Source organism: Phymastichus coffea, unplaced genomic scaffold (genome assembly GCF_024137745.1).
Source record: "Phymastichus coffea isolate CEN01 unplaced genomic scaffold, Cenicafe_Pcof_1.1 PCOF00133, whole genome shotgun sequence".
In the NCBI taxonomy this organism is placed as follows: domain Eukaryota; kingdom Metazoa; phylum Arthropoda; class Insecta; order Hymenoptera; family Eulophidae; genus Phymastichus; species Phymastichus coffea.
The window spans coordinates 218300-232645 of NW_026706944.1; the positions used below are offsets into that span (position 1 = coordinate 218300).

The 14346-nt window shown below is 35.6% G+C and overlaps 2 protein-coding genes across 5 annotated transcripts; both read right to left on the reverse strand.

The window, feature by feature from the left end:
* Positions 1–8: 8 nt before the first annotated feature.
* Positions 9–11604, reverse strand: LOC131671711 (venom protease-like). 3 transcript variants are annotated; one of them, XM_058948342.1, is made up of 7 exons: positions 11468–11604; positions 7366–7473; positions 2454–2777; positions 2070–2375; positions 1880–1981; positions 1628–1788; positions 9–1544 (listed from the first exon to the last, which is right to left on the reverse strand). In XM_058948342.1, exons 2-7 carry the CDS (start codon positions 7451–7453, stop codon positions 1389–1391), a joined length of 1137 nt encoding a protein of 378 aa, XP_058804325.1. In that variant the 5' UTR covers positions 7454–7473; positions 11468–11604; the 3' UTR covers positions 9–1388. The 3 variants fall into 3 exon arrangements, with proteins under 3 accessions (XP_058804325.1, XP_058804327.1, XP_058804326.1); XM_058948344.1 differs by lacking the exon at positions 11468–11604 and adding an exon at positions 10143–10368; XM_058948343.1 differs by lacking the exon at positions 11468–11604 and adding an exon at positions 8285–8303.
* LOC131671712 (uncharacterized) lies at positions 2880–4268 on the reverse strand. Of its 2 annotated transcripts, none has more exons than XM_058948345.1 (3): positions 4110–4268; positions 3224–3713; positions 2880–3147 (listed from the first exon to the last, which is right to left on the reverse strand). In XM_058948345.1, the coding sequence occupies exons 2-3, from the start codon at positions 3619–3621 to the stop codon at positions 3066–3068; spliced, it is 480 nt and encodes a 159-aa protein (XP_058804328.1). In that variant the 5' UTR covers positions 3622–3713; positions 4110–4268; the 3' UTR covers positions 2880–3065. The 2 variants fall into 2 exon arrangements, with proteins under 2 accessions (XP_058804328.1, XP_058804329.1); XM_058948346.1 differs by having other exon boundaries at positions 3224–3710; positions 4110–4240.
* Positions 11605–14346: the final 2742 nt, after the last annotated feature.

Sequence of the window (14346 nt, forward strand, 5' to 3'; positions counted from 1 at the left end):
TTTGATAGTATACAGTATTTTTATTATCAAAATTAAAAAAAAAGTCAAAACCATAATTCCAGGCAATAACAGGAGTAGATATAAGAAGAATCAGCAACCCATTGCACTTGAAAGTATGTACTGTTGCTTTTTTTCACACAGAATACGTCATAAATCCATACATCAAAAAATGTTTCCAATAAATGAATAGCTCAATTTTTATTCGTTATTAAGGATGTTCTTTCGGATGTAAGGGTTTTACAAATAACTCAACTTTTACGTGTAGAAAAAAACATTGAACGCGTTCTACTCGCTTGTAAGAGAATAATTATTGATAGATTGAAACGAAAAATTTAAGTATATTGCTCATAGTATTTTCCAAAGATGGATATTTATTTTTATTTATTTAGCAAAAATCAAAAGGTCAATAGTTGAGAAATGCGTAACTTTGATGGAAAAACTGTTGTGAATAGTTCAAAATAAAAGTTTTTCCAGTACTTCATTGTTTATAAAGATCCTAAATATTTATATATCAAATTTTAGATGTTAATATTCATATAAGAAAATATTATGAGCTATTTCAGGAAAGAGCGTAACAACGAACGCGCCATGGCTTTTTAACAAAATTTTAATCTAATTCTAAAATTTGATACATAAATTTCTACATCTTTAAAAACAACGTAGTACATACTGAAATAATATTCATTTTCGACAATTTGTAAGTTTTTCCATGGAAGTTACGCATTTCTCAACAAAAAGATTTTAATTTTTGCTGAATAAATATAAATATATGTCAATTTTTAGAAAATACTATGAGGCTATGGGGAATATATTTAAGTTTTTTCGTTTCAATCTATCAATAATATTGTTATCTTATTAGCGAGTAGAACGCGTACAGCGCTTTTTCCACGCATAAAATTGTTCGAAGGTCATTCTCAATTTTTTTAAAGTTTCAATGATATTTCCTTCAGATATTTTAGGCTTAAATTTAGCGTAGTCTATTAATTTCTTAAGTTTTTCAGTAAATCGTGCTTTATAAATAAACAATTATGTTTATTAGAATGTAAGATATTTCTTCAAATAAAAATTTATTTTTGATCCTGAGAAAACGGCTTCAAGGTATGATTTTTATCAATTAATAAAAGAAAAAGATTATTCATAAGACATATTTTAATGTACTTTAAAAATATATAAAATGTAAGATTATTGAAAGGTAAGCGTAACGTAAAATCTTTAAATAAATATTTTGCAGAAGACTACAATGTAATGGATATTTAGGTTTAAATTATAGAATGTTTGGCGGAATATGCAACTCAAAATCTATGAAAACAACATAAATAATTATGTTGTCTGATTGACTGTACAATAATTTACATGGATTATTGAAAATAATCGACGATATTGTTGATTTAATTCATATTTTCCAAAATGAAGTCCAAGAATTCCGTAACTCGGGTGTAGACACCTGGAGTTCCAGGTAAGCCGCATTCAATACTATAGGACACTATACCGATAGCATAGAAAGTGTGACCCTTTGGAAACATTAAAGCTCCGCCACTGTCACCCTGGTATACAGAGAAAGAGAATAAGATTGCTTGTTGTAAAACAACTATTGGACAAGGTATTGATTGTGACTTTTGAAACTTACTACGCAGGAATCTTTACCGCCAGTGGTATAACCAGCGCAAATAACTTTTTTGTCAATAATATATTCTGGGTGTGACGTGTATCTCTTAGCGCAAGTTTCTTGCGACACTACAGGCAGCTGAACTTGCATCAAAATATCACTTCCTTCATTTATATTTTTAACTATTGTAAAACAAATGAACTAATTAGAGATTTCTTCTACGAAAAGAACGCAAAAGCGAAATAGATCGGAAAAACGTAGCTCTGTACGTACTGAATATGAGCGCGCCCCAACCAGCAACGAACGGAAAGTTTCCAACGTAATTCCTATTTTTTACTTCAGACGGAAATGGTAGACAAATTGGATGAATGGCTCCTGAAAGAACGCAAAAGAAAAATGAAATGATGAAGTGGACAATAGCTACTGTCGAATTTGGAGGATAAGCGAAACGAAACATACTTACTTGTGAATGTGACTGGCCGACGCAGCTTGAGCACGGCAATGTCGTTGGCTTGGTTGACGGCGCTGTAACCAGGATGGATGACTGCCCTCCGAATGGGTATGTCGATGGGATTCGCACCATCGTCGACGCTATCGTCGAGATTGTGATCGCCGAGACGCGCGATATACAGGTTATTGCGATTAAAGACGCAGTGGGCAGCGGTGAGAACATGCTGCTTGGAGATTAAACTGCCTCCGCACCCAAAGTGGATTTTTTTCGGTCCGAATTTGATCCTGTAGCCCAGAGCGGTCATCCACGGCCATGCGTCTGTCGAACGTCATCTGTTTAGTATCTGTTCCGCGCTTGGAATTAAATGGTTTCTTTAAGATGTAAGCGCAAACTAACGCAATTCGGCTGGTGCACCACCGACCACGCGACTGAAGGCGTTGTCACTGAAGCCACACTCCGGAGCGTACAGTGGTCCGAAGCTGGAGTTGTGGCCTGGCGAAGTGGCGGGCAGCGGGGTCGTTGGCAGAGTTGGCGAGGGGGCATTCAGGGGGCAGCACACGATCACTTCACCGTCATTGAAATAACAGAGGGTGTTGCGCAGGAAGCGACTCGCCGCACGTCCTTCCTGTAGAAGGCTTTGCAAGTAAGGCTGACAGATTCTCACGTTGATGCACACCCCGGGCGCGTTGTTTTGTTCGCCAGCCTTGTTACATTCTTCACCTGCAGAACGAATTACTTTTAATTCGCCAAAATCAATTTTCGGGCATGACGTGCTGGTAACTTTCATTCGCGGAACTTTCCAGAAAAGAAAACATTCAACAGTTCTTTTCAATGAGCATGCACTTTTATTGATATCTTTAAAAACATGTTAACATTACATTTGGCGTGATATATAAGTATGACCGAATTATACAGGTAGGCAAAAGAATGCGTATGGGATGGGACAATGTCAATATACAAATAACTGAGTAACTATAAGGCGAGGTAAGCGACTGAATTAGCTGGCGATTACGAAAAATGAACGATGCCACGGCAACGTTTCTTCCTCTCTTCTATATCCGAAATCTTGTCGACGATCGCCTGCGCGAACCTGGAATGCGAACGAGAATCGATTTTAATTGCGAACTAGCCCGCGGAAAAATCATTGACTCGAGCTAGCCTCTCACTTGATGCAGACAACGGCCCAGATCTTGCGAAGGCCAACGAGGACCTCGACGACGCGATCGACGGTTTCCTGGTTTGGCTTGGCGAACGTAACCTCGTTCGCGGCGAGGCGCTGATCCACAGTGTACATCAGCAGCTCCTTGTGCACGTCGCGCTCAAGGCCGCAGAGCCGCCTGCGCCACTCGCGCAGCTTGTATTCCGATGCGTTGAGCATGCGCTCCACGCAGGGGAATGCCCAGTTTTTTCCACTCAGCAGATTCTCGCACATTTTCTGCCAGCTGTCCAGCTGCATTTTCAGCTCGAAGAGCTCCTGGCGCTCCTTTTCCGTGCCTTCGAACTTCAAGCTCCCACACTGCTTTGCGATCGCCATGATTTCATCGATACTCGAACTCTTTGCCATCTTTCTGTCTGTGTTTTATGCGCAAACCACGTCGATTTATTTGATTCGCTATGACAGTCTTTTGTTTTAATCTCAGATCTATGCACGTACTTCTGAAAAAATATATTATTTTACTTGGAAAGCATTACGACAGTTTGTCATTTGAAGTTAAACCAAGACGGCACGAGTGTTGTTACTCAAAGCTATAAGAAAAAATATGGGTCATGCTTTGTAATGCAGTACTCAATATTTTTCACAGCGCGTAATAAGCCTTGTTGCGTCACAGTCTTTAATTGTGCCTGTTTGTAGAGCGCGCAAAATAACTGTAAACTTTGCATCGGATAAAGGGTCTTTGCATACCCTACTCTATTGACTTTTGAATTTCCACGAACATTAAAAATTATTGAATACGATAATTAACTGCTTAACTCGCACTTGCCAACTATTCTAATAATGAAAATACTATCGAATCACTTCAATGGCTCCTAAATATATTTTATAATACATACCTGAAGAATTGAACTCGACTTAACAGCCCACTTTGAATATTCGTACCATTCGTTTGTTTTGAAAGTCCTGCAGTTCAAATCCGACTAGCAGTTGTACAAGCACTGCCTTGAATTCTAGCTGCTCTTCTATTTACCTATTTATTTTGATCCTGTCGTGTAGGTACTACGAACACACGCTCATTTCCGACACATAAGTTACATATATACAACCTTTCACGTTTCGTTCGCACTCACAATTGATAGTCCGTTATTAAGTTTAACTAGTGTCTAACGCGCTTCGCGCGCTAATCTCTCAATTTATTTATATTGAATTTCATGTATGAATCGATTCAAAACTATTATAAAATACTCCGCATTTATAAAATAGTTCGATACTTTGACATGCCCAACATTCGTCAACATTTATTCGCAAATAAAAATCCAATTACGTTTGTATTCACAGATTCCGTTATAACTCCGAACTTAATAACGTAGTAGATCTTTAGATGTTGGCTAATTAAACATAGATAATGGGCAAAGTATCAAATTCATTTTTTTTCGATTCTTTCTAAATATATATTATATATATAAATGTCAAATAATAATATATTATATTATAAATATCTTATATTATATTATATTATAATAATATAACATAATATAATTTTATATTATAACATATGCGCCTGACAGTTTAATTTTCTTTATTTTTAAACCTATTGGTTTATATCAAGCATTTCATAGGATGTCTCCATATTAGCAGATATATTATTTTAATTTAATTGTTTTTCAATTGTTCATTCGTGACTATTTGAGGAATTCGTTTACATTTATAAATTAAATTTTTTATTTTTTCAAAATAAATTAACGGTACCGAATGTACCGAAATCAATACACAGAATTTCATATAAAATATCGATTTATAATTCTCTTCATTATTGATATTTATCCGAAATTAACTTTACAAGATATTCAATAAATTTATATGTCCTGTAAATAAATGTAATTGGAGTGCATTAAGATTACTTTATTGTATTATTTTAAGGTGAGAGAATGTGGAAGTCATTGCCGTTTCAATGACTACAAATTATATTTCGTTAACTTGTTTGAAGATATTTTACTTTGCAACGCTGCAACTTGCAACAAGTTGCAGTATTACAATATAAAATATCTTCGAGCAAGTACTCATATAATTATGATTAAATTTCACTAGATAAGTTCATTTAATCATTAATTATTATATATTAATAGAATGTTGGTATTAATAGAATAGTAATCGATCTAAATAGCGCCTCAATGTATTATTTACTACCAATCGACTTATAACAGTGTCAACAAGCCGTCACTTTTTTATATAGGATTTAGTACATTACGATACAAGTGCGAGAAAGTAGATTCCGGTCTCGTGTGGCGTTTACGCCCGAGCGAAACGAGGGTGGAAATGTACACGAGACGAGAAATTCTTTCCCGAACATGTTCCGTACCGTATTTTTTGATACGGTGTGTGGAAAGTGCGATTTTCAACGCACATGTTCTACCGAGCGTGCGGGAAAGACGCACTTTCCACGCGTCGTATCAAAAATTACGGTAAGGCACATGTTCGGGAAAGAATTTCTCGTCTCGTGTACATTTCCACCCTCGTTTCGCTCGGGCATAAACGCCACACGAGACAAGAATCTACTTTCCCGCACTTGTATCGTAATGTACTATTCCAAATTAATTCGACATTTTGAGTAAAAGTCAAAGTGATAATATTAAAGCGTTATCAATGAAAATTATTAAAGTTCTGACAAAATTTTGATAACCATTTACAATTGATGCAATGGCATTGTTTCACTGACATTCTTTAAAATTCAATTTTTCCAAGCATTTATATTTCTTTGCAAACTTAACAGATTTCTGAATAATACTCATAGATATCGTTCGCCCGACTTCGAACGAACAACAACGTCTTTTTCTATATTACGTATAATAATGGGAATAATTCTTGTCTTTGAATGTTGAAAGATTGGACGAGTGAAAAAAGTCATTGGTTAATTAAATCTTTTGTAAAGACTGCAACTTCATAAGCATTAAGGTCAATACTCACAATTTTAATATTGAACAAAAGTTTAAGCGCGCACACACACACACACACACACACACACACACACACACACACACACACACACACACACACACACACACACACACACACACACACACACACACACACACACACACACACACACACACACACACACATCCACACACACATCCACACATACATCCACACATACACACACATTGATGAAAATAAGATTAGTAGACCCAATATAAGGCTACGTTTGAATTTGAATTTACGCGTGCATTATATTCTTAGCATCAGGTAATGTAAGTTCCATAATTCGAATAATCAAACACGGAATCCACTTGGCAGTAGCTATTTTGTACTCAAGTTGAGTCTCTTTACTTGGTATAGAGCGGTTGGATTTGCAGTGCCATATAGGTTCCACCTGCTTTACTACGATACAACGGATAAAGTTGAATAACACGTAACGTATATGAACACAATGCTCTCCTAGAGAAAGTCATTGAGCTTTAAAATGACAGAAGTAAGGCCTTAGACTCAGTCCGCGTATACAGCATTTGTATACTCGTCTGGACATTTAACTTTCGAAAATTCTGTAAACTAATTGTTTTAGGCGTGCGGAACGAGTCGTAATTGTCGACAGCTTGAAATCATCAAAGGAAAGTCCCAATGTTGATTGCAACATGGATTTGCAGCGTGTGTGCAAGTGAGCACGCGCGCCGATCTAGATGTCCTTCCTCGTGGCGTATCGTTGAACGCTCGTTTCGGGCCTCTCGACCTTGGCCGAATTTCGTCCAACTGCACGTAATACGTCGGTGCTCGCTCGGCTACAACTTTGCATAGGGCATGTACTTCGGCTCCCGCAAATCATTCACATCCTTTACTTCGCGACCGTTCCGCGAGTTTGGTCTTGCTGGCAAAGCAGAAGCTCGTCTCTTTTAACGACATGACCGATCGCAATCGATGAGCCAGTCGACGCGTAACCACTTCGATAGACATTCTTGGATTATAATTTAAGTCTACTGTTAAGTAGGATAAATTAAAATGTTGCATTTTACGTGCGAATTCGTTCAAATGATTTATCCGATGAATGAATATAATCCAAGGTTGCCTATGTATCTCATTCAGATTTTCACTTTTTATTATACTCGATGATGTATGGACGTAAACTTGTCTACTGTTATTTCAATTATTTATTATACTGACCTTCTGCCAAAACCTTGTGCTGGCTGAAAATTTGCAATGCGAGTAGAATGCCCAGTGGTAATTGAGCTGTGCAAAGTGCCAATCGCATGATGTTTTATACTGGATCGCCTGTTGGATACAAAAATAAGTGTCATACGTAGTGTTCATTTGGAAAAGATACGAGTCGGCTAATCCAAGTATTTCGTTGTAATCGATGCATAATAAAAACATAAAGAAAATGAATTGATTTTTTAGGTTTGTCCAATTCGGCATGGAACTGTATTAGTATAAGCTTCTTCGTTACAGTTAACAAAATGACTACCAACATAACATACAATCGGTCTAGGTATATTGAATTCTTGGGATTTTCAAATGATAATAAGAGACGAAATTTCATTGACGAAACTTCATTGAAAATGCATAGTTAGATTTGTTCCGCCAAGTGCATCTCACGAATCGTATCGATGCATTGACCAAAGACTATACATGCACGCAGTAAGCTGGTGATCTAATAGCAGAAATAAAGTCAAGTATGATACGTGCAAACGTCATCATTAAAACAGTTGTCCTCTCGTGATAAACAGGAGCTGTTAAGGACATTCTTTCGAAAATCATTTTTCTTTGGGTTTCCCTCAAGCTTTGAAAAGATGTTCCCTTTTTTATTACCCATATAACGGAAAAAATTTAGTACAGGCTTCGGTATTTAAAAAAACGATTATAATATAAAATAAAATAATTAAATATAATATAAAATATAAAAGAAACTAAAATATAAGAAAATAAGAGTATAAGGTAAACGAGATATTCTCATCTTCGAATTTCAATTTGTTGACATGTGTCAGATAGGCTAAATTAATTTTAACGGTAAATTTCGTTCGATTGTAAACTGAATTTTCTTTGTATTTTTTTAGAACTAATATAATATTATAAATCGACTAACATAATAAAAATGTTCCCGTCGTATTAATAGTATACACCTATATAGCAATGTAGTCTACACAGAAGCTTGTGACATACTGTTATTTTATAATTCTTTTACTACTTCTGTATAGTTAAATCACATGGGAGATTGCTAACGTCAGCAGTGTTATTAGCTGACAATTTTGAGAAAAATAAACTTTCTAAGTTGAATGTTCAAAGAGAATGTTCTTAACCGGTACGATCACCGCAAAGGATTTCGTTATACTGGGAATCCCCGAGCGCTTGTAACTCCACGCCGTAGCGCACTGAGGTGGTTCACGGTCGATCGCGCGCTATATGTGTAGTGTAGCTATCCACGGCGGCGGCGGTGACGATGCGCAACCTATCCTTGTTGACCGACGCGAATGAAATCGCGAGAACACGCGCGCGTATATTTTTAAATTGCATTCGCTAATACTGTACTTAGTGAGAAAAAAAATCCGTTCTCGTGTGCATTTTATTGGTTTTCTTTCCTGTTACCAAACCGTCATGTTGTAGACGAATGATTACATCAATGGCAATCTCCGCTGATTGCTTCCAATTAGTACGTCATTTTCATTACTACTTAAGCTCGGATTTATCATTTAATGGTATGACGATCGCGCTAGTACATCACCAGTTCATTTCGCAACGGACTGCGTCTTTAATTCTATTCTTTTTTCTTCTCCATACAAACGCTACTGTTTAGAATAACTTGTCCTATTGTAATCATAACATTACGTTTAGCAAATCTCAGCAGACCGTGAGTAATTGTCCAATGTGGAGTTTCGCGCTTATGAATGTTTCGCGCGTTACACAACGTGTTATTTGCTCTGGAATACGTCGTGATAATTGCTTGTGAAATTAAATTCTGAGCCTTGAAAATTTTGCTGCTTTTCATTGAAATGAATTGAGTTTTTCGAATGAAAATTTATTATTGAAGGTCAGATCTGTCGCTGTGTGTCCAAAAATTACGCGAACAGCAAATCTTGAATTTATGATAAAAGAAATCGAGCGAACGAATCTTTAACGTCGTCTATCTCGACTCATCCTATACTTATCTTCGAAGACATCAAGCAATGAAAAACACAATAATTGTCAGGTTCAATTTATTGGGCACCTTAACCGGTTTTATAGCAAAGCTTAGCATATACCTAGTCAAAAAATAAATTTCAAATTTCCCTGTACCTTTACGGATCTTTTTGAAAACAATCGTGATGACAAACATGGACTTGTTGAGTGGCTCATGAATATTTACTTTAGAAATTTGACCAGTCGTTTCCTTAACACGTGCACTGTGGGCACAAGATAAATTAGCATAGATAAATTCTAAAGAGGTTCCCGTAACAGATGTTTAAAATCATGAGGGATCTCAAAATCCACAAGACAAGCTGTATAAAAAGATCGATAGAATTGTATAACGTAGAGAGCTCGTACGTTTAGGCCGTAAACTCATGACGTATTTCCATCTTTAATGTCCGAAATGACTTTCTGAATAACAATGACAACACTAATCGCACTTGTCAGTAAAGAAACCTGGATTAAGACTTTTAAATATAATTGATCATGCATTAGAATAACTGTAATAAGTTATTTTAAGAAAACGGCTGATAAAATAAATTAACCAAACACGTTGTGTTTTTAAAATAAAGACGCTGACACATTGGTCAACTATTATTATTCCATGTGGTTGGATCGTTTTTACGTTTTCATTATTCGTCTGACATGTAGCTTCGTGAGTGCATTCTAAAATTCACACCTCTCCGCGGCCTATACGACGAATCACGCGGGAAATCCTTCAAACCCAATACTGACGTTTAAACTAGTCTGTCCACCCGCAAATGGAAATACTTACATACCTTTTCGAGAATTCGCGTTTCTCATGCTTCCTGAATTTACCGACCACTTCGAAATATGATACTTGATTCTCGTATGTACATTTCAAGTCAACATGACTTACGTACAATTGTCGTAATTTGCAAACTATGATTCAATATATCGCATGAAATTAGCATAAGCTGATACACTTATACACTTTATTGTATTGAAGTTCGTTTCATTTTAATATGTATTGCGATGGTTTTTAACACAGGAATTCTTGATTAGAAGGCAAAACTATTCAGATACTTCTTTTTCAAACTTTTGCAATTAAACGTTCCGTCTCACAAGCGTAAATACAAATAGTGTTTAAGCATTACAGGATCAAACCAATAATTTCTTATTGAACGTAATTTTTTCTGGAGCGGTAATAGATTTATATTACGTTTGAATGTAAATTATGTTCATTTCGAGCTAAAGTCGTCAGATCGATAAGTCGTTGTTTCTCAATCAAGTTTTTCAATCTGAAAGAAATAACTTACCAAAGATATCGATATTAATCAAATGCAATAATTTTTTGATTGCTAAATAGATTCGCTCTCAAGTAATGGTTCAATATACACAGCAAATAAATATTGTTAATGCATGCCTTGCTACTAAAGAAAAAATTTAAGATGTAATTTTGGAGATTGATAAACATGAGAACTATTTGTAGATGAATCCATTTATAAAACTTTCAAAAAAAGTCCAATTAGCATTGCAAGGGTGTTGTGTTTGACATAGCCACTGAATAATAATATATATATATATATATATATATATATATATATATATATATATATAAACCATATATAAACCCACTGAATACCTAATGAACTAGCAATATTTATTACTTTATCTGTAATCTTTGATCGAACACGATTAATTAGGGACAAGCTTTAGTTTTATCATTTCGTTCAAGTGCAATTAAAAGTTTCTAGTATTGGAATCGTTCGGCTGGACAGTACATAGAGCCAAAAAAAGTTTCAATGCTAATTTAAATAGTCGTGAGATAAGATATTTCTATAGTCGACGTGAACCAAAATTTACGTGCCGATCGAACTCTGAAAAATCGTGGTCTCGATGATGTAAACGTCAAGTGGCAACAGCGTCCATACAAACGCGTGGAGCAACCGCCAATATATCTGAAAAATGCACTGTTTTTCAGTCACACAATGATAATTGCAGCAATTGTCGAGTGGAAAATACTCGAAACCGCAATACAAATCGTTTCTCACTTGATCCGAGGATGTTGGAGCGACAAAGAAAAACAAGCAAAAATAGAAAGAAAGAATGAAAAAAAACGAGACGAAACTGAAACACTTACACCGAATCTATCTGATACACTTTGAGACCAAATGCGCGCACTCAAAACAGTTGTACGCCGAAAAAACGTGTATGCTCCTAGAGGAGGATCGATTTCCTCGTGACAAGCGGGAGTCGCGGCTTTAGACTGATGCCGATTCTCCCGGCCATTCTCTTTATAAACCGATTCTCTCGCCAGCAACACACTAACTTCAAAGGCGCTTTTTCCTCGCTGATACCGAGTGCTCGTGTCACTCGTTTTATTTCATTTGTTTTTCAGTACGTTGTTCTTGTCATTATTCATTTTATTGATTTATTTATTACGCGTTTATAAATCGATGACGAAGCGTGGGTACGTAGTAAAGTGCTGTTGCACATTTTAATGTATTTTTCAACGGTGTCTAATAGTTTTCAGTAGCCTGCTCAAAGTATCCGCTCGCGCGGGGGTCAACGTTTTCATGCATTTTTCGAGCCAAGTATAAAATTGCCGAACGTTTGATTGGATTTATACCTACGAAGATGTTAAAGTGTTCAAGTACAAACCGTACGTGGAACGCAATGATGACTGCTAAATATTGAGCGTGGATCAAATGAAACAAAGTATTTGCATACTACGTCCAAACAATAGTCACAAGTTGTACATGGTTTTCGATATTAATATAAATTTCTTCAATGTGATTCGATATCTAGGATTCATTGAACACGCTGCGCGTTTATAACTTCAAAAAAACTCCTCTTTTCAAACAACATACATTTATTTTACCGTCTGATTGACGTCTATTTTCGAGATAACCACATGCCATTACGAGATTTTTTACTTCGTGTCACAGAGTTCGCACTATCCTGTACTTGTTTCTCGTCTATGCATGCGTTGGAAATATAGATGATTTGCACTGTACTCGTCAGGAAGTTGTAGGTATAAAATGCTTGAACGTCACGATCACGATGGTTTCAGTGTTAATCAGCAAACAAAATGCAAATGAAATCCGAGCTAAAATATTCTACATCACGCAAAATAGCTACAAGCTAATATATCCAAAAATTTGCCTGCCAAACTCAAAATTAATCAGTATTATGTAGCTTAATGATAGGCATCATCGACACGGACCGAGAATATTTGCATTCAATTTATCGAACAGCCAGGAGCCATGAACTCAATAACTATAGAGGCCGAAAGTTAAGATTATACTTACGCATACGCACCGATAAATCATCCGTTGTATAAAAAACTGACTAAAAGTGTGATACAATTTCTGTATGTGACAAATCGCGATAGAATTTACATGCATGCAACTCACATGAACAATTGAAATAAGGAATCTGAAAATTCATAAAATACTGGAAAGAATGTGCTGTGTGTGAAACATTATAGGAAAACCCCGCGGTTACGCTCGATGAACTAATTGCGCCAACGTTACGCGCTCGTATTGCATTTTGGATCCGTGCTAAGGCCCTTCGGAACGTGAGATGGCGGCAATCGATGCTTTTCTTTTGAAATCTAGTGTGCGTACGGCGAACTGACTCATCGGGGGAAAAATCGAAAAGACTAATATGCTGCCTACCTGACTGCCAGGCGCCTCGTGTGCGCAAAACGAAGCTACGCTTTGTCGGGGAGAGGAGGGGATGGGGGCAACTCTGGTCTTTAAGTTTTACCTCCACGTGCCTGATGATACTTTTGAATTTTTGAATATCCTTTGAAAATTATCCAAATTATACTTTATGAATTTTTATAATAATCACGTTCTCAAAAGTTGTCTAATATGCATAATAAAGATAAAGTCCTTTGATTTGCTACGTATACGGACATTGACTTTTTCTTATTTGAAGTGCAAAAATATTTTCTAAAATATTTGCAAAAAAATATACTTATATTAAGAAAAAATCTTTCTTAATTTTACGTCTATATTGTAAAGTTACTTGACCAAACTAACGATTGCGATCACTGCTATACTTGAACGCGTTTCATAATATTTTTTTACCCACAATAAAACGATAGCAATGGTTTATTTTAAAAGGAAAATACATTTATGGATAAAATTCGCTCTATATATTGTATATTATAGTATAAAACAAAGTTACTACATGCATTGATATATTCGTAAAGAATGCCGTCCTTTATTATGCTTTGATCACTTATATGTCTCGTGTCTCATCGCGAATCAAGGACCCCATCGATATTCACAGTACAATAAAATTGTTATAGAAAAATTGATCGTAACTTTATTCAAATCATTTTCTGAAATCTTACATTATCAACACTCAAAAAAGCATCACTGATAAAAATGTCCATAGTACATATAAATGAACTAATCATTGTCAAACGATTTTTAACAGTGAGTTTTGTTTTTAATTTCTTTACTATCCATATTTTTAAGCTATGTATATGCAAATAAATAGACATGGCAATATGAAAATGAGTTTTTCTTCTGGAAACGGTCATACAGAATCCTTCGATAACGATTAGTCGGTATATATCTAAATATAGAATTTGGAAATTACTGTGACTATATTTAGTCATTTTCTCGTTACTACATATAATTCAAGTATTTCAAATATTCACAAATGAGGGACTTGAACGTTCACTATAAATTACTGTAGATATACAACGAGTGGGAAAAATTATCGCCCTTTCAAAAAATATTGCTCAAATTATTATAAACGAAATTTTTTTTAATTTACCAACTATATAAATTTACCTTATCCAGATTACAAATATTATGATTAACTACTTTTAGAGCGTTCCGTGCGGCAGTTTTTCATAAAAAATAATCCTGCAAAGATTTCCAGATGTCATACACGTTTATTTCTATGATAAAAATAAAATATAAGCGGATGTTATAACCAAATTGATATTATGCATCACTGAGTTTCAAATTATTTTGCGAAGACTGCACTGCTGCA